The sequence below is a fragment of the Xenopus laevis genome, chromosome 2L, assembly GCF_017654675.1.
Source record: "Xenopus laevis strain J_2021 chromosome 2L, Xenopus_laevis_v10.1, whole genome shotgun sequence".
Taxonomy (NCBI): domain Eukaryota; kingdom Metazoa; phylum Chordata; class Amphibia; order Anura; family Pipidae; genus Xenopus; species Xenopus laevis.
The window spans coordinates 7858349-7882373 of NC_054373.1; the positions used below are offsets into that span (position 1 = coordinate 7858349).

General features: G+C 39.7%; 3 protein-coding genes across 4 annotated transcripts; 1 reads left to right on the forward strand and 2 right to left on the reverse strand.

Moving 5' to 3' along the window:
- The first annotated feature begins 4 nt into the window (after nt 1-4).
- Nucleotides 5-7870, forward strand: gtpbp8.L (GTP-binding protein 8 (putative) L homeolog). 2 transcript variants are annotated; one of them, XM_018245865.2, is made up of 7 exons: nt 5-138; nt 471-828; nt 2093-2191; nt 3233-3363; nt 5706-5805; nt 7241-7359; nt 7528-7870. In XM_018245865.2, the coding sequence occupies exons 2-7, from the start codon at nt 502-504 to the stop codon at nt 7598-7600; spliced, it is 849 nt and encodes a 282-aa protein (XP_018101354.1). In that variant the 5' UTR covers nt 5-138; nt 471-501; the 3' UTR covers nt 7601-7870. The 2 variants fall into 2 exon arrangements, with proteins under 2 accessions (XP_018101354.1, XP_018101355.1); XM_018245866.2 differs by having other exon boundaries at nt 110-252.
- Nucleotides 7807-12704, reverse strand: LOC398398 (aquaporin; the record flags this gene model as incomplete). Its single annotated transcript, NM_001088841.1, is given in 6 exon segments — nt 7807-8272; nt 8452-8669; nt 8751-8869; nt 9971-10108; nt 11142-11268; nt 12544-12704. Coding segments are annotated over 6 exon segments (894 nt in total). The 3' UTR covers nt 7807-8088.
- Nucleotides 12705-21401: 8697 nt separating this feature from the next.
- gja8.L (gap junction protein alpha 8 L homeolog) lies at nt 21402-23210 on the reverse strand. The gene has a single exon (XM_018245864.2). The coding sequence runs from the start codon at nt 23184-23186 to the stop codon at nt 21402-21404; it is 1785 nt and encodes a 594-aa protein (XP_018101353.1). The 5' UTR covers nt 23187-23210.
- Nucleotides 23211-24025: the final 815 nt, after the last annotated feature.

Consider the following 24025-nt stretch of genomic DNA (forward strand, 5'->3'; position numbering starts at 1 on the left):
CACAAACTCTCTACCAATCAGCAATTGACATTGCTCCAGAAGCTCCTCCCGATTGGCCGAAGACACAACAGAGCGGTCAGAGCGAGGCTTGGAACGCAGCATGGATGTCTTGCGCTGCTGGGACATTTGAATCAAGCGGTATAGCTGAACATTGCTGGGGTCGTTCATTTCTAGGAATCGTCGATACCGAGACGTTTCTTTAGCTGGTCTATATCATGTGCTGAGTGGAATGCTGGGGTTTATATTAAGCTAGTATGTATAAATATATTGGGTATGCAGTGACCATAAATGTTATTAAAATCACTCATTATTGCTTTCAATGTTGGCTTATGGCAGGGCAGACAGGTTATTGGCCCAGGCGCCCCAAACTGAGAGGAATTAACTTGGCATGAAAATATCTTTGGTGAAGGGCAAATACTGTGCTGGTTTATCATTGGCTGCCAATATAACTCATGCTTATTTATTTCTAGGCTAAATCGTATAATTCTCAGTGGATAGAATATGAGGACTCTGCTTCGGCCTGCACTGACCGCTCGGGAGCATTTTGGTGCCTGTGGGATATTGGGCAGGAGGGCCGCCAGCTATGCTTCCATCAAGGACGTGACCAAGCTGCAGGAGAAGAAGATGAACAAGATTCTCTTTCCAATACTGGGCTTGGAGAAGTATCTCAGCCCCAACATGGACAAGAAGCACTTTAGACTCTTTGACCCCAGTCTTGAGCAGATCGCTAAAGCGGAAGAATTGTTCCGTCCGTCTGATAAGCACCCGATAGACTATGTCACCTCTGCCATCAGGATGGACCATGCCCCGAGCCTTACCCAGCCTGAGGTTTGTAACACTGAAACACTTTGACGTAGTTGTTCAGCTTAAATATATTGCAATATATGGACAAACAATCCCTGTTTTGTTTAAAGGGTAAGGCATTTTTCAGTAGCAGTATGCACAAAATGTCTCTGTCTTAAATATATTGATATTGGTGGTGAGCAAAGAGACCTCTTATATTTGTTTAATTGTAACACTGTAGCCTGATAAAGTGAATTTCTCTCTCTTTTCAGGCCAAGTTAAAAATATTACCACACTGGACCACTGCTTCCTGTAAATGTTATTGCTCACTGAAACCAAGCAACAGTTATGTGTTCTTAAAGGGGTCCTGTCATGATTTTTATGTTGTATTTTTTTATTCCTAAATCACACTAACACTGCAAATAATTCACTCTACAATATAAAATGTAATTCCTAACCCAGCAAGTGTATTTTTTTTAGTTGTAATATTGGTGTGTAGGTGCATCTCAGGTCATTTTGCCTGGTCATGTGCTTTGAGAAAGAGCCAGCACTTTAGGATGGAACTGCTTTTTGGCAGGCTGTTGTTTCTCCTACTCAATGTAACTGAATGTGTCTCAGTGGGACCTGGATTTTTACTATTTAGTGCTGTTCTTAGATCTACCAGGCAGCTGTTATCTGGTGTTAGGGAGCTGCTATCTGGTTACCTTCCCGTTGTTCTCCTGATGGGCTGCTCTGGGGAAAGGGAGGGGGTGATATCACTGCAACTTTTAGTTTATCAGAGCACAAGTCATATGACTTAACTGATGCGTTTTGAAAAAAACATGTTTTCCCATGACAGTATCCCTTTAATGATTGCCTGAGTCCATGGGGGCACTGTTTTATTGAACCTGTGGATTATATTTTCCTTTTGCATTGACAGAGCAAGCAATGTGCCAACTGCCATACATACATACACAAATATGGCTCCTTTTTCAGAGTACCCAATGCTTCCCTGTACATTTATAGTAGATAACAAGCCTCCTTGTTACTGCTGGCTCTGTCTTCAGTAGGGCCAGTCCATCACCATTGCATATTCACATTGCTGGACTAACCCGCAGGGTGGACCCAAGTGTATTAAAGGAAGGTGAGAATATGTAACTGGTCAGAAACTGGGTGAATAAAGAAGGTAAGTGAAGAAAATGGGGAAAATAACAAAAACAAATAATAAAAAATGACAGCATTGCTGTAGTGTGTGTGTGACCTCAATACATGTAAAATCTCATGTTCATGTATTGATTTAATCATAATTATACACCTTGTTTCCTTTCAGGTTTGTTTCATAGGAAGAAGCAATGTCGGCAAATCCTCCTTAATAAAGGCCTTGTTTTCTCTTGTCCCAGGGATTGAAGTCAGAGTGTCCAAAACCCCAGTGAGTTTATTTTCCTTATCCTTAGTAATCACAATCACTGCTTCAGTTAAAGGGTCGGTTTAACAGAATTTCTCTTATAGGGGTGGTTCACCTTTGAGTTAACTTTTAGTATGTTATAGAATGGCTAATTCTAAGCAAGTTTTCAATTGGTCTTCATTATTTCATTTTTATAGTTTTTTAATTATTTGCCTCCTTTTTCTGATGCTTTCCAGCTTTCAAATGGGGGTCACTGACCCCATCTAAACAACAAATGCTCTATAAGGCTAAACATTTATTGTTATTGCTACTTTTTATTGCTCTTTTTTCTATTCAGGCCTCGCCTATTCATTTTCCAGTCTTTTCATCATATCAGTGCATGGTTGCTAGGGCAATGTAAACTCTAGCAACCAGATTGCTGAAATTGCAAGCTGGAGAGCTGCTGAATAAAAAGTGAAATAGCTCAAAAACTAAAAATAATAAAAAATGAAACCAATTGCAAATTGTCTCAGAATAACACTCTCTACATCATACTAAGAGTTCATTTAAAGGTGAACAACCCCTTTAATACATGTGAATGCCTATGACACCATTTTTGGCATCTCTCTGTATGGACTATATATCTATATCCCAGTAGTTTTAGTGCCATTTGTTGCCCTGTTTGGAGGATCACGGGCATTGGCCACCAGTTCATGTTTCCTGTTGGATAAGATAAGAAACCTGGTTGCCATCCTGCAGTGAGACAGTCGCTTTAAGGGTATGCCAAAAATTGTAAGATGAGCTAGTAAAATATTTACATAATTTTATGGAGAAATATAGCAAAAAAAATAAATAAAAAAAGTGTTCTCCATGTTCTTTCTCCATAAGCCTAAAATATGGGAAAAATAAAACATGAAGATATATGGGTCTCTGCCACACTGCTTGAGTTACAGACCACTGCCTTTGTAAGCTGCTGTCAGAGTGTTAATATATATTGTCTGAAGGTCTCTAATACCTCTTATTTTATATGGATAATTCTGCCCATACAGAAAATGCAAAAAAAAAAAATGTTTGTTTCAATCACAGGGTCACACCAAAAAGATGAACTTTTTCAAAGTGGGGAAAGTGTTCACCCTGGTGGACATGCCAGGCTACGGGTATAAAGCTCCGGATGACTTTGTGGAGATGGTGGAACCGTACCTACAAGTGAGAAAAAAGTAAGTTAATTAGCTGAATAAAGTGCCATCATGTGAAACAGTCATAATGTAACCTCCATGTCACTATTCATGCAAATTAGCGATATGCTTGGCTGTATAGTTCTGCCCCCTTCATCTAAAAACATAGTATCGCACACTCCTGTATAGAACGTAGCTTACTACTGTAGGTTATCCCACTAGCAGCTTTGCACAGAAACAGTGTCCTACATTACTGCCAAATGTTCTGTTTTCAGACATTATTATGTTGTATTGGGATGTGGCTCAGCAGCTCTATGCATTAATACAAATAAATGAAAGGTATTTATATGGGACCCAGTTTTCCAACTTTCCTTGCCACATACAGTTAAAGGGAATAAATATGTCATGCGCCAAATGAGTAATGTTTATCTCCATTTAACACATGTTTAAATGGCAAACAATGGACAGCCAGACAGACTATATATGAGTATGATAGCACCAACCCTCCAGCAGAAAACCTAGGCTCACTGGCGTTTACAGGGTTAAGTCAATGATTCTTACCAAAGACAAACTGCTGTGATTTAAGAACAATATATATATATATATATATTCTGTAACAAGCGGCCGCACTCTGGAAACCGGACTTTTTTCAATCTTTGTGGGTGCAGGGTCAAAAAATTCATATATGGATTTGTTATAAAGACCCGCACTTCAATGTGTAATTTCATCAAACAGTGATTTTATTCAGTACATCAATCCGACGTTTCGGCCCACATTTGGGTCTTTTTTCAAGGTAACGTCGGATTGATGTCCTGAATAAAATCACTGTTTGATGAAATTACACATTGGAGTGCGGATCTTTATAACAAATATATATATACAGTATATAAATTTGTTTGCAAGGATCTATGTACTAAATAAAACACTTATTTTGATGAAAATTTTGGTGTGCGGATCCTTGCAAACAAATTTCTATATGAATCTTTTGGACCCTGCACCCGCAAAGATTAAACAAAGTCCGGTCTTCAGAGTGCGGTTGTTTGACACAGATTATATCTATCTATCTATCTATCTATCTATATATATATATATATATATATATATATATATATATATATATATATATATATATTCTGTAACAAGCGGGCGCACTCTGGAAACCGGACTTTTTTCAATCTTTGTGGGTGCAGGGTCAAAAATTCATATATGGATTTGTTATAAAGACCCACACTCCAATGTGTAATTTCATCAAACAGTGATTTTATTCAGTACATCAATCCGACGTTTCGGCCCACATTTGGGCCTTTTTTCAAGGTAACATCGGATTGATTTACTGAATAAAATCACTATTTTGTTGAAATTACACATTAGAGTGCGGGTCTTTATATATATATATATATATATATATATATATATATATATATATATATATATATATATATATATATATATATATATATATATATATATATATATATATATATATATATATATATATATATATATATATATATAAAACAAGGGAAAGTTGTGCTCACCACTAGTTTCCAAAATCCTTAGGCGGGGGCGCAATGACCACAAAATACATATAGACAAATACAAGATTCCTCTGCACTCAACCCATTATCAATATATTTAAGACAGAGACATTTTGTGCTACTGCTACTGAAAAATGTCTTACCCTTTAAACAAAACAGGGATTGTTTGTCCATATATTGCAATATATTTAAGCTGGCCAACTACGTCAAAGTCATCCCATATCTGGCCAGTCCTATGCTCAATTTTCATTTGATTCATTAAGAATTCTATGGTTTCATTATACATTTTATAAAAGGGACGAATACGTTTTACCTGCAACTTACTAGCTGCTTTCAAAGTAAAACTCCCAAACTTGGCTGCCCTTTTATTAGACACCAGTGGGATCACCTGACAATAGTTGGAGAGGGTGGGAGCTACAACATGGAGCTGGTCACTGCTCCTGTAGAACTATAACAAACAAGGGAAAGTTGTGCTCACCACTAGTTTCCAAAATCCTTAGGCGGGGGTGCAATGAGGGTGTGACCACAAAATACATATAGACAAATACAAGATTCCTCTGCACTCAACCCATTATCAATATATTTAAGACAGAGACATTTTGTGCATATGCACAAAATGTCTCTGTCTTAAATATATTGATAATGGGTTGAGTGCAGAGGAATCTTGTATTTGTGTATTTGTATATATATATATATATATATATATATATATATATATATATATATATATATATATATATATATAATTATTATGATTTATTATTTATAAATGGCCAACATATCAATAACTGATGCAGATGAAGGGGGCCCTACCCATATATGTATTTTTAATTTGATTGCTCACAGTTTAAAGCGTACGTTTTTGCTGGTGGACAGTGCCCTTGGATTCCAGAAAGCGGATCTCATTGCGGTGGAAATGTGCGAGGAGTTTGGTATCCCTTATGTTGTAAGTAGTAAAATTCCTTGTCACAGGAACTGTAAACTGAACTGGTCAAATTCCAAAAGCCGATAGATTTTTTTGTATTGGAGATGTGCCACATGCAAAGGCAATTCTTTTTTTGGGCGTATATGTATGGGTAAACATCATGGGGCTCGGTTAAGGAACAGTATGTAAGCTCCATATTAATATAAGCAAAAGTATGATGATTATTGAGCTTGTTACTGTGATCTATTATGGTCATAGAAAAAGGAATTTTCTGATATGGTTTATGGTTCTCCAATTCTGTATCTTGGGGAGGTAGCCACCAGTACATGTGGAGCTCTTTTTAAAAAAAACATTGACTCTCAGAATGAAGTACATATATATATATCTGTATTTAAATTTTTAAAAAAAAGCAGCATAAATAGCCTTGTGCTGGTTGGATGACACTATGATCCACTTATTTGTCAAGAGGTCCCAGCCCAACAATCTAGTTGCATTCCCCCACCCCCAGGGCGTGTGCAGACCCACATACAATGACTACAGTATATCAAGCATGGCCTGATGTGACTTTCCAGCCACCCTGTCCATATCTGCTATGAAGGCCATAGTTTTGAACTTCTAAACAAGTCAATAAGCTACTGGCTGGTAATATTGACTTGTGTTTAGTTTTGGTCTCAAGCGCTCAAATAAGACAATATTGATTTAGAGAGGGTACAGAGAAGGGCAACTAAGCTGGTAAAATGTATGGAAAATCTTAGCTATGAGGAAAGACTGGCCAAATTGGAGATGTTCACACTGGAGGTGCTTAAGAGGAGATGTGATAACTATGTATAAATATATAAGGGGATCATATAATAATCTCTCTAATGATTTATTTATCAGTAGGTCTTTCCAACTGACACAAGGTCACCCATTCCGATTAGAAGAAAAGAGGTTCCGCCTAAATATTGGGAAGGGGTTTTTTTACAGTGAAGATGTGGAATTGTCTCCCTGAATCAGTGGTACAGGTTGATACATTAGATAGGTACAAGGAAGGGTTGGATGCTTTATTCACCAGTAGCTCCTCCCAGCAGACAGGAGGGAGCCAATGAGATTAGAGGAGGGAAAGGGGTGTTACAGGGAGAGCTGGGAAGTGAATCAGTTGTACAGGCTGATACATTAGATAGGTATAAGAAGGGGTTGGATGGTGTTTAGCAAGTGAGGGAATACAGGGATGTGGAAGATAGCTCATAGTACAAGTTGATCCAGGGACTCGTCCCATTGCATCTTGGAGTCCAGAAGGAAACTGTTCCAAATTGGAGAGGGGTTTTTGGCTTTCTCTGGATCAACTGACAGTTAGGTTGGTTAAAAGAGTTAAAAAAAAAAAAGTGTTTCTTTTTTTTTTCTATCTAACTTACTATGTTAAGTTTCATAGATGCCTGCATTGCATTATGGTTAGGTTTTAATAAGTTATTTTTAGATTGTAGCCACCAAGATTGACCGGTCGCCCACTGGAGTGCTGCTTACACAGTACCTGCAGATCCAGGAGTTCATAGAGAAGCAAACACAGGGGTGTTACCCACAACCATTCCTAGTCAGGTAACCCAATTTAAGATTTCATTCCTTAACTAAATGGCAGCCTGCGGAGGGTTTTCAGCATATTAACCTGCTGTTATTGGGGGAATTGTAAGGGGGGGGGGGAATTCTCTTCTGTCTGCATGCTATTGCCTAGCTCATCCAGTGTCTGAACTCTGCTTCTTTTCTCAGCTCAATGCAGTTCTCCGGAATCCACCTGCTCAGATGTTTTGTTGCTCACGTAACAAGAAACCTGCCCACATAACCGGTCACTCCCAAGTGGCCTACTTCACTAATCTTTTGTTATTCTGCAGGAAGAATTACCAGTTATTGCACTGGGGTTAGTTTATCTCAGCGATACTAAGTGAATAGAGATTACCCTTCTATGAATGGGAAGAAAAACTGTTCTTGGTGCATGGAAAGGTCCACTAAACCCACCACTTGCATAAAATAAGCTCAGTAAATCAATGATACAAGTGGAGAATACTTTATTCAAATTTTAAAAATATAAATAAATAAAAGTCAACACATTAAATAGCTTCATTAAAGGGTTTTATATACACATTACATAGATTTTATAGGTGTTTGGGGGGGGGGGGGTGAATTATTCAGGTTATGGTGAAGCACAGGACTTGCCTTTTGCACACATAGCCAATCAAGAAGCAGATTCCCAGTCAGAGTCAAGGAACCTTAACAGATTGTTGGTCTGCATTAAAGCAGAGTTTTATGGCAAAGTAGAAGCTGAAACCACCATTAAGCAGAGGACTGAACCAGCTCATAGTGAGGACGATTGATTCCTTCAGTGGGTTCCTCAGATTCTTGCTTTTGATTGGGAGAAGGATGGTGGAATTCAATGAAAACTTCATAGATGACCGCACCAACCACCCCACCTACCAAAGGTCCTAGAACTGGCACCCACCACCAGTGGCCCCCAGCACTATGGAAAATAGAACACAAAAAAACAGCCAAATTTCAAGACCTGTGAAATGAATGCAGCCTTAACCGTTAAGAAAAAAGACCTGATTGTATGGGAAAGAAGTTAAACAGTAACAATTAATTAGGTGCTATGTTCATAAATCAGTCCTATGGTGGTACAGTAGAGAGTTGATGCCTTACCTGAAGACTTCTGACCCCCAGCCTGCAATAGCAGTGAAGAAGCGGGGTGCAAGGTCACGAGCTGGATTGATGGGGTACCCGCAGTTGAACCCCATTGCTAGCCCAACCAGCAGCACCATAATGCCAATGAGAAAAGGCTGCAGGCCCCTGGGTGCTGCGTTGTTGGCTTCATCCAGTATGGCCAATATACAGATCAGCAGAGCTGCCGTGGCAATCACCTGCACAGAGAGAGATCACATGTTCTTAACTAGAAAATTTATAGGGCAGGGGACATAAAAATAGAAACCCCTTGCTTTTACCTGGTCTGTAAAGCCGTTTATGACACTGAGGTGCTCTGAAGGGTAGGAAGCAAATATCCCTGCTGTCGACTGGGGGCCATAGACAGTCCAGTTGCCATTGCTGTACACGTGCAAGGCATCTAGGTAGGAAACACTAGAAAACTTAATGGGATACGGTCATGGGGGAAAAAATATTTTCAAAACACATCAGTTAATAGCGCTGCTCCTGCAGAATTCTGCACTGAAATCAGTTTCCCAAAAGAGCAAACTGATTTTTTTGTATTTAATTCTGAAATATGACATGGGGCAAGACATATTGACAGTTTCCCAGCTGCCCCCAGTTATGTGACTTGTGCTCTGATAAACTTCAGTCACTCTTTACTGCAAGTTGGAGTGATATCACCCCTCCCTTTTCCCCCCAGCAGCCCAACAACAGAACAATGGGAAGGTAACCAGATACAAGATAAACAGCTGCCTGGTAGATCTAAGAACAACCATCAATAATAAAATCCAGGTCCCACTGAGACACATTCAGTTACATTGAGTAGGAGAAACAACAGCCTGCCAGAAAGCAGTTCCATCCTAAAGTGCTGGCTCTTTCTGAAAGCACATGACCAGGCAAAATGACCCGAGATGCACCTACACACCAATATTACAACTAAAAAAAAAAAAAATACACTTGGTGGTTCAGGAATTACATTTTACATTGTAAAGAATTATTTGCAGTATAAGAAATGTAATTTAGAAGAAAAACTAAAATCATAAAAATCATGACAGAATCCCTTTAAGTCAGTTCTATGCACACCCTATGACTAACTGTTAACATGACTAGAACTGCTTACAGCTCCAATTTACCCTGGCATGTGAACAGGCAAATAAAGCCCCTGAACAATATGATCATCAAATGCTTAACACAACCTCCAGGGCCGCTTAATCTTTATTTTCCGGTCCTTTCGGGCTGCACCCACCTTCCCACAAGTGAGGTCAAACACACAGTGAGCAAACAGGACAGATTATGAACCCAGAAAGTGATTACAAAAGGGGCAAGTACAGCAGCCTTGTGACATTGGTCTATAGATTTACCCTTTAAAATATCGGTTTCTACAATTAAGGACCAAGAACATTCTGTCTTTGCCTAAACCTCCGCCTTCATACTGTACTAGGCCCAGTCATTAAAACTATCGCTTGTCCTCACTCCTTAGTGTCTCATCCCAATCGTCTAGTACATGTAACCATCTCACCATAATACAGAGAAAAGACCAGAGCGGCTCCAATAAAAGCCCCGAGGAACTGTGCCAAACAGTAGATCAGGAACAGCTTCCAGCTCAGCTTCTTCAGTATGAACATGGCGAGGGACACAGCAGGATTCAGATGAGCACCTGTAATGGGACAAGAGAAACCTCACTGGGATCTTCTGGTGAATAAAGTATCAAAGTGTACTGCATGGTGATCCCCCTATTTATATCCACCCTCCTCCAGTGTAACCAGTGGCAACTTGGCCTTCCTCATAACGTAGACTTTTTATTCATTTTATCAGTCACTTTTTACTTTAAAGGAGAACTAAACACTAAAAATGAATGTGGTTAAAAACGGCATATTTTATATAGTGAACTTACTGCACGAGGCTAAAGTCTCAGCTTGTCAATAGCAGCAATGATCCAGGACTTCAAACTTGTCACAGGGGGTCACCATCTTGGAAAGTGTCTGTGACACTCACATGCTCAGTGGGCTCTGATTGGCTGTTGAGAAGCTAAGCTTAGGGCTCGTCACTAATTATCCAGCAGAAAATGAGCTTCCCTGGCTGTAATATAAGCTGATGCTACAGGTTTGCTGATTATTAAATTCTGATGCTAATTGCACTTGTTTCGGTGCTGCCATGTAGTAATTATGTGTATTAATTACTAATCGCCCTTATATTGTGACATTTCTATTCTATGTGTACTGTATATTGTGAGTGGCTCCCTAAGCTCAGTAAGTGACAGCAGCACAGAGCATGTGCAGTGAATCAGCAGAAAAGAAGACGGGGAGCTACTGGGGCATCTTTGGAGACACAGATCTTTACTGCTAAAGGGTTGTCGTTGCCTTGGGCTGATAGACACCACTTCTTTAGTTATGCTTTAGTTCTCCTTTAAAGCACTAGAGACCAAAGTTGCACTGCATATTCTTGATGGGGCCCTACCCAATGCTTTCTGCCCCCTGACCATGCCCTGATCACCCCTTGGTATAAGTGCAGTTGACTATAAAGATTACCTGTGGGTCGACAGGTCTGTAACCGTATCTCTCAAAACGAATGTGAAAACTGTGCTGTGAGACAGTAGACTGCCTGCATATGATCCTGGAGTCCCTGCCTTCCTACAGAACCCAAAAGGTGAGCATGTTGATTACCATAGTCTTGATCTTTGGTTTAATTACCTGAGACTCCAGCACATACATAAGCTCCAGCCGTGACTGCAAAGCCAAATGCCATATTCACACTCAGAAACTGAGCCTTGGCAAAACCACTCAGCTCCATCTGGGCCACAGAACCGCAGCCAAACAGCTAGGAGACAAGAGACTGGAGGTTATTGGGTAAGCTGTATGGGACCAGACCAAAATAAACAGCTTTATACTTGAACTGGTTGCTCTGCAGCTATTGTCTTATTATTACTAATTAGCCCTGCAGCACAGAGTTTTTATAGGTTTTGCTTTTAATGGATAGTGGTGTCAGATTATCGGTTAAAAACTTGCCGTCATATTGCTTGATTGTGAATTTTTATTACATGGATGATCTGACAATCCTGCACATGTAAATCGAAACTTCTATAGAAGAGACAAATCTAACTGCAAATCTTGACGCAGCATATGAGCCAATGCAGTATGTGCGTGTATCTGAAATTAACATTAATCCAGCAGCTTCAGTACATTGGCCAATTCCGCTTGGCACCAATACTTAACCCACCAACAGTTTCCAGCAGAAAGCAAGTTGTATAGATTTACTGTTAACTGCTCCACGCTATATTTAGGCACTTCGCTTGCTACGTGGATTTTTAGTACAAGTTCTCTTTTTTTTTTAGGTTTAACAATGGTAGAACCTGCAGCAATTAATTACTAATGAATGGGGACACTGAAGGATAAGGCTGGGCCAACCAGAACCCTCCCAGCACAACTTTAGCAGGTCACAGGTGGGTAAAACTGCTCAAAGCCTGTCCTGTCTGCAGTGTGTGTGTGCCTCCAATTCCTCCACCATATATTGGGGCTTATGTATTGGCTGCAGCGTGTTATAAAATACTTTGTATGAAGAAACTGGACTGCTGGTCCAGAGAGATAGAGATTAGAAGGTTAGAGATAGAGATTAGAAGGTGAGAGCTAGAGATTAGAAGGTGAGAGCTAGAGAAACTATTAGAAGATGGGAAAGATTAGAAGATATTAGAGATACTTTTGAAAACTGATAGATATATTTTGTTTTTAAATTTATTTATATATTTTTTTTTTAAAGGGACCAGCGCTCCAGTTTCTTCATACTCTTATTTATAACACACTGTAGCTAATACATAAACCCTAATCCAATCTTCTCTCGCGTTTTGAGATACAGTTTCCCCATAAGGCTAAATCACGCAAGGAAAGCTGGAGTGAAATGGCATTAGTTAGGCCCTACGTAAGTAACCAAAATGCTCACCAAATTCATAGAAGTGGCACACAATAACAGCAGATGATATGACTTTGCTTCACCATTATGAATAAGCTCATCCCTGTACATATAATTACTATCACGGTGAAACACAACTTTTATAGACACACTCATACAACTGCACTGAATGATACAAAGTGTACTTACAATTAAAATGAGGGTGCCCAGGAACTCAGCCAGCCCACAGCGCACATACAAGTTCTGAGTCCTCAGCTTAAGCTTCATGTTTTTCAGGAAAGCTAAATGACTGACCATCCTGCCTGTAATGAAGAGGGATATTTCTGTACTAAGTTCCACCAGTGCACAAACTGATCCACAGAACCCAAAACAGCCTCTTTCTGCTGGGATTTATGGCTTAGGGATACTGCTGATTAGCAATACTGGGGGAACCTGATGCGCTGAGATCACAACAAGTGCAGTTAATCAGTCTGGCAGCCCCACAAGACAGGCATTATAGGCACCAAGAATCACAATAACATGAATCTCTCTTCTTAATCCTTTTATATAATACATAGGACTGTAACATTTCTAAGGCTAAGGACACATTTAAAATCCAGTCCACACAGGACTTAATGTTGATGCCTTTTGCAGGGCTTCACAACAATCAGTGCAGGCTGCAGCTTGTAGCCATGTTACCTAATAACTAGGCATGTGAGTCTGTGAGATGGAAACTCAACAAATGTAATTCTACTGACAAGCATTTTTTGGGTGCTATTAAGGGCAGAGACACACGCTCAGATTCGGGGAGATTTAGTCCCCCCCGACGGTAAATCACCTCTTCTTAGGGGCGACCAATCTCCCGAACTGCCTCCCGCCAGCTAGAATCAAAATCACTGGCGGGATGGCACTCAGACCATTTCGTTTTCCGAAATTGTCCGAAGTTTCCTCCATTCTAGCCGTGGGAGGCAGTTCGGGAGATTGGTCGCCCCTAAGAAGAGATTTGTCGCTGGGCGACTAAATCTCCCCGAATCTGAGCAAGTGTCTCTGCCCTTAAGTTAACTTTTAGTATGTTATAGAATGGCTAATTCTAAGCCACTTTTCAATTGGTCTTCATTATTTATTTTGTAATAGTTTTTAAATCATTTGCCTTCTTCCAACTCCTTCCAAATTTCAAATGGGGGTCATTGACCCCATCTAAAAAACAAATGCTCTGTAAGGCTACACATTTATTATTATTGCTACTTTTTATTACTCTTTCTATTCAGACCTCTCCTATTCATATTCCAAACTCTTATTCAAGTCAGTGCATGGTTGCTAGGGGAATTTGGATCCTAGCAACTTTTGCTGAATTTACAAGATGGAGAGCTGCTGAATAAAAAGCTAAATAAGTCAAAAACCACAAATAATAAATAATGAAAATCAACTGAAAATTGTCTCAGAATATCACTCTCTGCATCATACTAACAGTTAATTTAAACACTGATATAAAACATGCATTATGTTTGGTTACATGGCAACACACAGCATTCGTTACAGGGCCAACTGCCGGCACAGGAAGGGTTAAAGGTGAATATTGAGAGGAATATGCATGAGCTGCAACGCTTTCAGCACAACCCTGCTCTGTGCATTTCCTATAAGTCCATATAAGTGAAAAGGATTTAAAACCTCTGCTATGCTTTGAAAGACATTGGTAATATTTTCCCTTTAATAAATTCAATGTTTGTTGTTATGTTTTGGCAAGTGACACAATATATGAATATATGGGGCTAGTCATGTTAGTGAGAGAAATCTTCTGCTAAAAAACTACAAGATACTAAATGGGAAGGATGAAACATCCAATTGACCCAGCACCACTTTGGGCCATAGATGCAATCCTTTCCTAATGTGTCTGTTTGGGGCCCCAAGATTAATGTGGCCTCCCTATAAGTGCAGAGTAATGGTGATCATACTTCTCTGTCCCAATTTGTCTTCTCCCCTTCCTTGTGTGTCAGCATTTCCCCTTGCCCACAACATGTTTCCTATTTTCTCAGATAAAGTCCACCCTTCATGGCACCCCTTTGCCTTTGGATTTAATTTCCTTCCCTTGCAATTGGTTTCTGTTTTTTCCTTTTTCCCCATTTCTGTGTTACTGTATATTCTCTAGCCCTAGGTTTACCTTTTCTTCTACATTACCTCTGCCTTCCATCTGTTCTTCCTCTATTTATTCCCTCTGTCACCCTTTGCTGCCCTTCTGCACAATGTTCTTCTATCACCTCTACTTATACTTTGTTTTTTGCCCTTTACTTCCCTTCTCGCATCTCTCCCTACTTCCTTTTGCTTTTTGCCCTTTTACTTCCCCTTTCCCAACTTCATTTTGCTATTTGCCCTCCTACTTTCCTTCTCTCAACTCTCCCTACTTGATTGTGCTATTTGCGCTCCTACGTGCCCTCTCCCATCTCTACCTACTTATTTTTGCTATTTACCCTCCTCCTTCCCTTCTCCCATCTCTCCCTACTTCCTTTTGCTATTTGCCCTCCTACTTCCCTTCTCCCAATTCTTTCTGCTTCCTTTTGCTATTTGCCCTTTTACTTCCCTTCTCCCATCTCTCCTTACTTCCTTTTGCTATTTGCCCTCCTAATTTCCTTCTCCCATCTCTCCCTACTTCCTTTTGCTATTTGCCCTCCTACTTCCCTTCTTCCTACTTCCTTTTGCTATTTGCCCTTTTACTTCCCTTCTCCCAACTCTTCCTACTTCCTTTTGCTATTTGCCCTCTTACTTCCCTTCTCCCAACTCTTCCTACTTCCTTTTGCTATTTGCCCTCCTAATTTCCTTCTCCCATCTCTCCCTGCTTCCTTTTGCTATTTGCCCTCTTACTTCCCTTCTTCCATCTCTCCCTACTTCCTTTTGCTATTTCTCCTCCTCCTTCTCCCATCTCTCCCTATTTCATTTTGATATTTGCCCTCCTACTTCCCTTCTCCCATCTCTACATACAGTACTTCCTTTTGCTATTTGCGCTCCTAATTTCCTTCTCCCATCTCTCTCTACTTCATTTTGCTATTGCCCTCCTACTTCCCTTCTCCCTTCTCTCCCTATTTCCTTTTGCTATTTGCCCTACTATGTGCCCTCTCCCATCTCCACCTACTTCTTTTTGCTATTTGCCCTTTTACTTCCCTTCTCCCATCTCTCCTTACTTTCTTTTGCTATTTGCCCCCCCTAATTTCCTTCTCCCATCTCTCCCTGCTTCCTTTTGCTATTTGCCCTCTTACTTCCCTTCTCCCATCTCTCCCTACTTCCTTTTGCTATTTCTCCTCCTCCTTCTCCCATCTCTCCCTATTTCATTTTGATATTTGCCCTCCTACTTCCCTTCTCCCATCTCTACATACAGTACTTCCTTTTGCTATTTGCGCTCCTAATTTCCTTCTCCCATCTCTCTCTACTTCATTTTGCTATTGCCCTCCTACTTCCCTTCTCCCTTCTCTCCCTATTTCCTTTTGCTATTTGCCCTACTATGTGCCCTCTCCCATCTCCACCTACTTCTTTTTGCTATTTGCCCTTTTACTTCCCTTCTCCCATCTCTCCTTACTTTCTTTTGCTATTTGCCCACCCTAATTTCCTTCTCCCATCTCTCCCTGCTTCCTTTTGCTATTTGTCCTCCTACTTCCCTTCTCCCATCTCTCCCTATTTATTTTTGCTATTTGCCCTCTTACTTCCCTTCTCCCATCTCTCCCTACTTCCTTTTGCTTTTTGCCCTTTTACTTCCCCTCTCCCAACTTCCTTTTGCTATTTGCCCTCTTCTTTCCCTTCTCCCATCTCTCCCATCTCTCCCTATTTCCTTTTGCTATTTGCCCTCCTACGTGCCCTTCTCCCATCTCTCCTTACTTTCTTTTGCTATTTGCCCCCCTAATTTCCTTCTCCCATCTCTCTCTCTCTACTTCATTTTGCTATTTGCCCTCCTACTTCCCTTCTCCCATCTCTCCTCACATCTTGTTCCTCCCTTTAAGTCATTTAAGTCATTTGGAATCCATACATCTCCAGGTGGAGAACCCATCCCAAGATTTAGCGCTGCCCTGTTAATTGACCAACTTCAACCAACTCTTACAGTATTATATTACTCTGTGTCATATAAGGTGCTCAGATTTCCTATATTTATGTATTTATCGGTGGTTTGCTTGTTCTGGGGAAGCATATTATTCGATTCATCAGATAAAGATCTTTTCAAGCAACTGTGCCATAAATGAGCCTTTTTAAGATAAAAGGAAATCTGTACCATGTGGCAACTTCTCTGACTGTGTATCTAGAATTCCTAGAATAAAGCAAAGCCTGTTTGTGCCAGAAAGCAAACCCAAAATATCCAAAGACCTCTGGCCTAAAACTTTGTCAGAGGGGAAGCAAAAAAAAAAAACCAACAAACCCCAAATGCCAAATGTGGCTTATCAGTGGATCAATATCACCCAAAGTACGTGGTTAGCTGCATATCCTGCAAGAAAGCAAATGCTAAGTAGAAAGCTGAGTTTTGCCCAACAATAACCTCACCCACACATTTGTGAGACCATGTAGCTGTTTCAGAGACAAATTTTTTTTATTAATGAACATAATTCAACAGCTTGTCTTTGTTATATATATATTCAAGTTTAGACGCCTGGTCCTGAATGATCGCATGAAACCCAATTGGCCAAGATGTTGTTCCCTTCTTCTGGTAATGAAACCATTTCAATGCCTAGCAAAGGTTCTCTGCCATATTAACCTCATTTCCAGCAGCAAATGCTTGTTTTACAGTTAAAAAAGTGATGTCAAAAATATGTATGCTTTTGAATACACTGCAAATACAAAGTACTCATTTAGTAGAAAATGTCAGGACATTCCTGCCTCAAGCTTCAGGTGGAACTAGATGTCCTTTCTTCAGCCTCAGATGACTGTGGGCTTGCTTGTTTATCCTCCAGCTCTTCTGAAAAAGGCTTTCTACTTCTTTTATACCACCAGCTGTATGTCCTTGTGCAGCACCTTAGATATCTGGTGAAAAATTAGGTCACCAGAAATGTCCTAACATCTATAACAACATCTAATGGCTTATGCTAGTACTTGCCCATAAATGCTTTATATGTAAACAAGCCTTCCTCCTGAGATTTGTTTCAAGTTCTTATAAAAGATCTTGTGCATAACGCCTTGAGGGCAACTGTCCTGGAACAGAAGCAACTGACTTTGCTTTGGAAAGGAGAAGGTTACAAGAAGATGTGCTCTGCAGACAATGACACAGTAGGCCACCTGTGAATAGATACATAGAGATAAATGTTAGCTTCTTTGCAGGTGAAATAACTGTATTTTGAGATTCCCTATGTTCTGATTGTTTGGCTGAACCAGATGGATTTGTGTCCTCTCACCTCTGGATCTTCTAATGGCCCCCCATGTGCCAAGATGGGACATTGGAAGAAAGAAGTGGTATTCTGGAGTCTGGATTGATCTACTGTGTTCCCTTGGATTCACAAAATGGTCTGTCCAGTTTGTGCTAAATTGGCTATGTATGTCCAGATGGTCAGGCATTGTGGTCATAATCCCCCATACTGGCTCTTCTGATCATCTTTGCAATGTTCATTATTTTTTCTGTTAGTTTTCATGATATTAGCAGTTTTACTTTTGCGACAGAAAAAATAATGTTGCTCAGGCCAGCCTCAAACTCAAGGGACCTGCAAGTTTAGCTATTGGTTTATCTACAGGCAGGTTGGGGTCAGTAATTTAATGCTTTGGTTGTGGGTAGATATCAGGTACAGTACCATCCCCTGCTCCAGCTATTTTTGGAGTACTTCCCACTCTGAAATTCCCCCAGCACTAATTTTTCCAGACAAGCCCTGTCCCCTCCTGTGACATCATTGATGGGTGGGTCAGGCACGAATATATAAATTAGAGCAGTGGTCAGGACAAGTTTGGGTGGGGAGTGGATGGGTTACAGTAAGAGTCTCTGAATTGTCAACCTGTGCATCACTAAGAAGCCCCCCTACTGTTCTGAAAGCAGCAATAGAACCAATAAGTGTCAGGAGAGGCTTTCTCCGTCATTGTAAAACTGCTAATATCATACACATTATAAGAGGAAAATATTTTTAATTGCAACGTTTATGCAGTGAAAATAACTACGAATAATCAAGCACCAAAAAAAAAAAAAAAAATCTTTGGATGGCTTCTATAACAAGCTGACACCAATAAATTCCCCATCTTTATAGTCAGAAGATAAAGATATAATCTGAAATACCAGGGACAGCCAAGACATACAGTAGGTTGCTACCTGATCCCTGACAGTTACAACTTGTTGTACATCATTTGGGGTTCAAGCAACGAATACTCTGTGCTAAATGCTGAACATGAAGCTAATTGTAATTGTAAATTGATTCTGAAATTTCGATTAAAGTTGAGAAAAAATATACAGTATATTATTGATGTCAGTTATTTTATATGCTTACACAGGATTGTAGCCCAGCCCACTGCTTGAGTTACAGGTTACCTGACCTGTCCCAGTAAGCTCCCATCAGAGTGTTCTAATACTCCTGACAGCTTAAGTTACCCACTCAACCCTCTAGTGCTGCCAGTTTTCCATTAGAGTGTTATAGCCCAACCTGTTGCTTGAGTAACAGACCCCTTCCTCTCCCCCCTGTAAGCTGCCATAATAGTGTTCTATATAATAGTTACAGACACCCAGCCCTTCCCCCATAAGATACCATCATAGTGTTTTAGTCACACCCACTGCCTGAGTCACAGACACCCTGCTCTTCAATAATAATTCTGAAGCTTTATGGTCTGTATGAGTTGTAAGGTTTGGTAATTGATCAACTACATTGACTTCTATGCTGCCATGTAATGTGACTCTGTTATCAACCTTGTAAATATTATGTTGTCAGGGGGTCCCTAAGCTCAAGATAGTGATAGCAGCCCAAAACAATTGGAGTTGCATTTCTCAGCTAACTTGTTGGGGTTTGACTGTCCTTCAAAGTCTATTCCAAACAGTATTGGTTAAGACATTGTGAAAATTGGACTTACCTATGAAATGGGTTCAGAACACTCCATACCAAGAGTGAAATAATTCTCCAGGAGCAGAGACAGTATAATGGGAAACAAAAATGTTATAATGATTAAAGTTCTGATAATAAATGGTGACATTTTACATCAACTCTACGTCAGGTGCCACATTATCCCAACCAACTTCTAACGTTCCAACCATTAAAGAGACAGGGAAATTTATCAACCTCCAAGGGTTTGCTGTCTCCAAGATCAGCCTGGGTGCCTAATTGACCTGCAACCTTAAATTCCCCCAATTTAACACTGGGATCAAGCCTCTGTGTAAGTAAGTAACATAGTCTGAAATATTGGGTAAAACTGCCAAATTCAATCTTATTTACTCAACAGGGACTTGGAATTGTATTGATAATGGTACTTTTTTTTATAGCTGTTGTAGGTCAGTTCCATAGAGAGAATTCCTAAACATCACCTGGTATGGTCATACATGTATGAGATCTATTATCCAGAAACTTATTATGCAGAAAGCTCCAAAATACAAGCATGCCAATTTTCATAGAATTTTCCAGTTCTAATTTTTGACTCTTTTCTCTATAGTAATAAGACATTGCCTTATGGAAACAAAAACCATCCTAATGGTTTTTGTTCATTTTTTAGAAGAAACATTTTTTGGAAGAAAGACCTATTTATCCAGAACCCCCCTGCCAGGTCCCAATGTTTTCAGATAATAGATCCCATACTACAACAGCATTCACATTTGCAAGTTTATAACAAATATCTCTGACTTTCAAAAAGAATTGTATGATAAAAACCAACTTGACTTGAACTATTGGATGAATCTAGCTTTTCTACAGAAAATTCATATCGGTCAAAGGAATAATCTTGCTTCTTGTTATGGTTAGACTTGAAGAAACATCTGTAGTCCATTGTGGTCTTGAAGCAAAACATTTCTTGATATGCCACATTTTGGTGAAGTAGTAAGGTTTTTTTCACATAAGTTAAAAAATACAGGATTTTTCTACCTATACCTTTTCTATCTGTCTGTTCCTTTAGTGCGGAAAAGCACAGACAATGAACACAACTGGGAATTAGATGAGGTCTTCAGAGGACAGTTACAGCCACTAAGAAAAAAGAAATGCTTCAGTGACTATGATGTGGTGCATATTGCCATACCCAACCCTCACTAGAAAAGGTAATAGAGTTAAATCACATACACAAAAAAATCTCTAAATTATTTATAAAACGTGTTTGGCTCATTGTATATGCTCAATAATGTAATAAACTAGAGTATTTGAGATTATAATTTCTTAGTTTCCTTTAAGAAAAAAAATGGCTTCTTGACTAGAGTATTTGAGATTATAATTTCTTAGTTTTCTTAAAGAAAAAATGGCTTCTTGACCAAATCTCCAGGTTTCTTATTTTTGGATTATGGTATTCATTTACATTATTCTTAGAAAACCCAATGGTCCGGTGTTATTTTCTATGATTTAAATTGGGCCTTTGGCACAAGGTTTACCCTTGATTAAGGACATTTGATTAAGTCATAATTTAATGCTAAAATAATTTATCCATCTATGGAAATATATATGTGTATATCTATATGAGTCTTCCTAGCCTTGACTAATCCATCACTAGCTGCTGATGAGACAGTATGTATTTGTTGTACACAACAGATACAAACTATAAATCGCGTAACCTAGATATTTAGGGCATTTTATGGTACTGACATCTATTGGGTGTTTTTAGCCAATGATGTTCTGCATAGATAGTAAAAGTTCCAAAGTAGACAAAGGCTAAAATTGAATTTACAATCCATAAAAATGCAGTAGGAAAACTATAATACTTGTCCTTGCCAAAATAGTATTAATAGGATAGAGGAATAGATACATGGACCTACAGAGTAGATAGATAGATAGATTTGGCCTTGTTTTGTTTTTATATTTGCCAATGGTAGTGCTGAATAAAATGTACCTTAAAGGGATTAAATAAGAATTATTGTCCTTTAAAGCACATTTTCGAAAAGCCTTTTTTGGCCTTTCATGCACCCGTACCTTATTTTATTTTCCCTCAACATTCCCTTTTTTATTTTAGACAGTTAAGTCATCTGATCGGGCCCTGCTACTAGCTTTGCTTAATCTGCTCAGGGATCTGGAGTCAGGTATGAATTCAGCATTTAGTAATGGCATCTCGTGGCCAAGAGGTTCATATTCAACAACATCTGATTCTAAGGCTTCAGGGTCAGGGAAAGCGTGGCTGGAGTTGCCATGCTCTGAGAGAGCTCTTGATGGCATGGGCTCATTTGTGACATGATCTGAAACCATTTGAATAGGAGCTTGCTCGATTAAGGACTCTTTAGAGGGTGTTTTTAAGGGTATCATTTCAATTGGGGCATCTGCTTCTGGGGGCAGATCAGACATTGCGTATAAAGGGGGGCTCTCTAACAGAACTTGAACTGAGCCTGTTCTAGAAGAAATTGGTTCAAAGAGAGCAGGTTGGGATGGAGACCGCTCCGAAGCTGCTCTTGAAGAACCTCGCTCCGAGGGTGCACGATCAGAAGGGGCATGTTCAGAGGCAGCACGGGAGGGTGCTCGCTCAGAAGGGGCACAATCCAATGGTGCATGTTCAGAGGCAGCTCGGGAGGGTACTCGTTCAGGAGTTGCATTGTTGGAAGGTGTTCGCACAGAAGGTGCATGCTCTGAGCCTGCATGCTCAGAAGCAGCACGAGTGGGTGCTCTTTCAGAAAGGGCACGCTCAGAGGGGGCACGGTCAGAAGGGGCACGCACCGAAGGGGACCTCACTGAAGCAGCACGTTCAGAAGAAGCCTGTTCAAAAGCATCAGAAGCTTGCACTTTAATAGCATCTAGCTCTTCTGCTTGACGGTAGGATGGCAACGTTTCATCATATCCCTTTGAGATGTCTTCTAGAAGCCCTGTGCTGCCTTTTTCATAGCCATTGAAGTGTGCCGGAAGTGGGCTGGCTTCTAATCCAACTTCAGTCATTGGATAGAAACGTGAGACTACTTTTTCTTCCTCAAGCAGCTTATAGCCTTTAGACTTTGGAATAGAAGAAATTGCTATAGAGTGTAATGATTTCTGTGAAACCTCTCCTGGCAGCTGCTGGAGGTGTTGATTTGCGTTCCTCCGAAAAGCAAGTCGAATCTTTTTCCATCCCAAGTGGCTAATCTCCACCACATTCAAAAAGAGAGAGACTGCAGCCACGGCTAACATAAACATAATAAAAATGGTTTTCTCAGTTGGTCTGGAAACAAAACAGTCCACCGTGTTTGGACAGGGCCACCTACTGCAACGATACAAGGGCTTGATCCAAAAACCATAGAGAAAATATTGGCCGACCACAAAGCCCACCTCAAAAAGGGTTTTGAATACAATGTGGCAGATGTAGGTTCTGAGGAGAGTTCCTTCCAAGCGAAACTTCTTGGTTCCTTTGGTACTTGTGTCTTTTGTGGTCCTGATGCTTCCTTGATCAGGAGCAAGTGGTAATCTTTCTTCATTCATCTCCTGCTGTCTGTTCATTTCAGCCTCCTCTCTCTCCTTTCTTTTCTCCTCCATGCGAACATGGTGTACAGCATGCCCTACGTAGACCAGTGACGGCGTGGACACAAAGATGATCTGGAGAACCCACAGCCTAATGTGTGAGAGAGGAAAAGCCTCATCATAGCAGACATTTTCACAACCAGGCTGCTGAGTGTTGCACACAAAATCAGATTGTTCATCACCCCAGACAAACTCTGCAGCTGTTCCCAGAATAAGTATCCGGAAAATGAAAAGAACAGTGAGCCAAACTCTACCGATCACAGTCGAGTGCTCATTCACTTCTTCCAAAATATTACCCAAGAAACTCCAGTCTCCCATGGTTAATTCTCTGCAAGTAAACAAACATCCAAATAAACATAAATAACATTAATATAATTTTCTAATAAAGATATCAGTTATCAATTTTATAAACAGATAGATATAAAATATGTTACAGAACAAAATGCAGAAACATTTTTATGTCTTATTTATCATTAGAATGTCTTCACTTAATAAACACAACACCCTTATTTATTTCCACAAATTCTTCTGCATGACAAAGTTTTCAAGCAACTTTAAAAACATATTTTTTTTTGAATTTGCCAATTTGTTAAAAGAAATTTCTGGGTGGGTATGAACAGGTCTGTATTTTGTCTTTTTCAGTTAACAAAAGAGGAAGAGTAAATAATTGTATAATAATATAATGGGTAATTTAAAGATAAGATGTTAAACAATTTTATCTATCTACAGTTTTTTTAAAATTATTATTAATTTTGTTTTTCGAAATTACTTGATAATAATTATACTGATTAAAATATCAGTTAAATAAAAAAAGACGTTTATTATTATTATTATTAACATGTATTTATATAGCACCAACATATTGCGTAGCACTGTAAAGTAAATGTGATTATACAACTAAATCACATGAATTATATACATAGAACATATGGAGTTACATACATCACAATCAATACCGGTACAAAAGGTGAAGAAGGCCCTATGCAAAAGAGCTTACACTCTAAAGGGAAGGGAGTAATACACAAGGTGTGGGAGTGGGCAAGATTGAATTAAGTGGGTAAGAAATGTGGTGAGCATGTGAGGAGGTAATGAGAGAAGAGTTGAGTAGCAGGTCAGTAGAGGAGCGTAGTAAGTGGTTGGGTGAGTATATAGAGATG

Bases quoted from the DNA above. Each gene is read 5' to 3' on its own strand.
- gtpbp8.L (XM_018245865.2), top strand. From the start codon at position 502: ATGAGGACTCTGCTTCGGCCTGCACTGACCGCTCGGGAGCATTTTGGT. The intron at 3,364-5,705 runs GTAAGTTAATTA...GATTGCTCACAG, and splicing joins TACCTACAAGTGAGAAAAAA to TTTAAAGCGTACGTTTTTGC. The intron at 5,806-7,240 runs GTAAGTAGTAAA...AGTTATTTTTAG, and splicing joins AGTTTGGTATCCCTTATGTT to ATTGTAGCCACCAAGATTGA.
- gja8.L (XM_018245864.2), bottom strand. From the start codon at position 23,186: ATGGGAGACTGGAGTTTCTTGGGTAATATTTTGGAAGAAGTGAATGAG.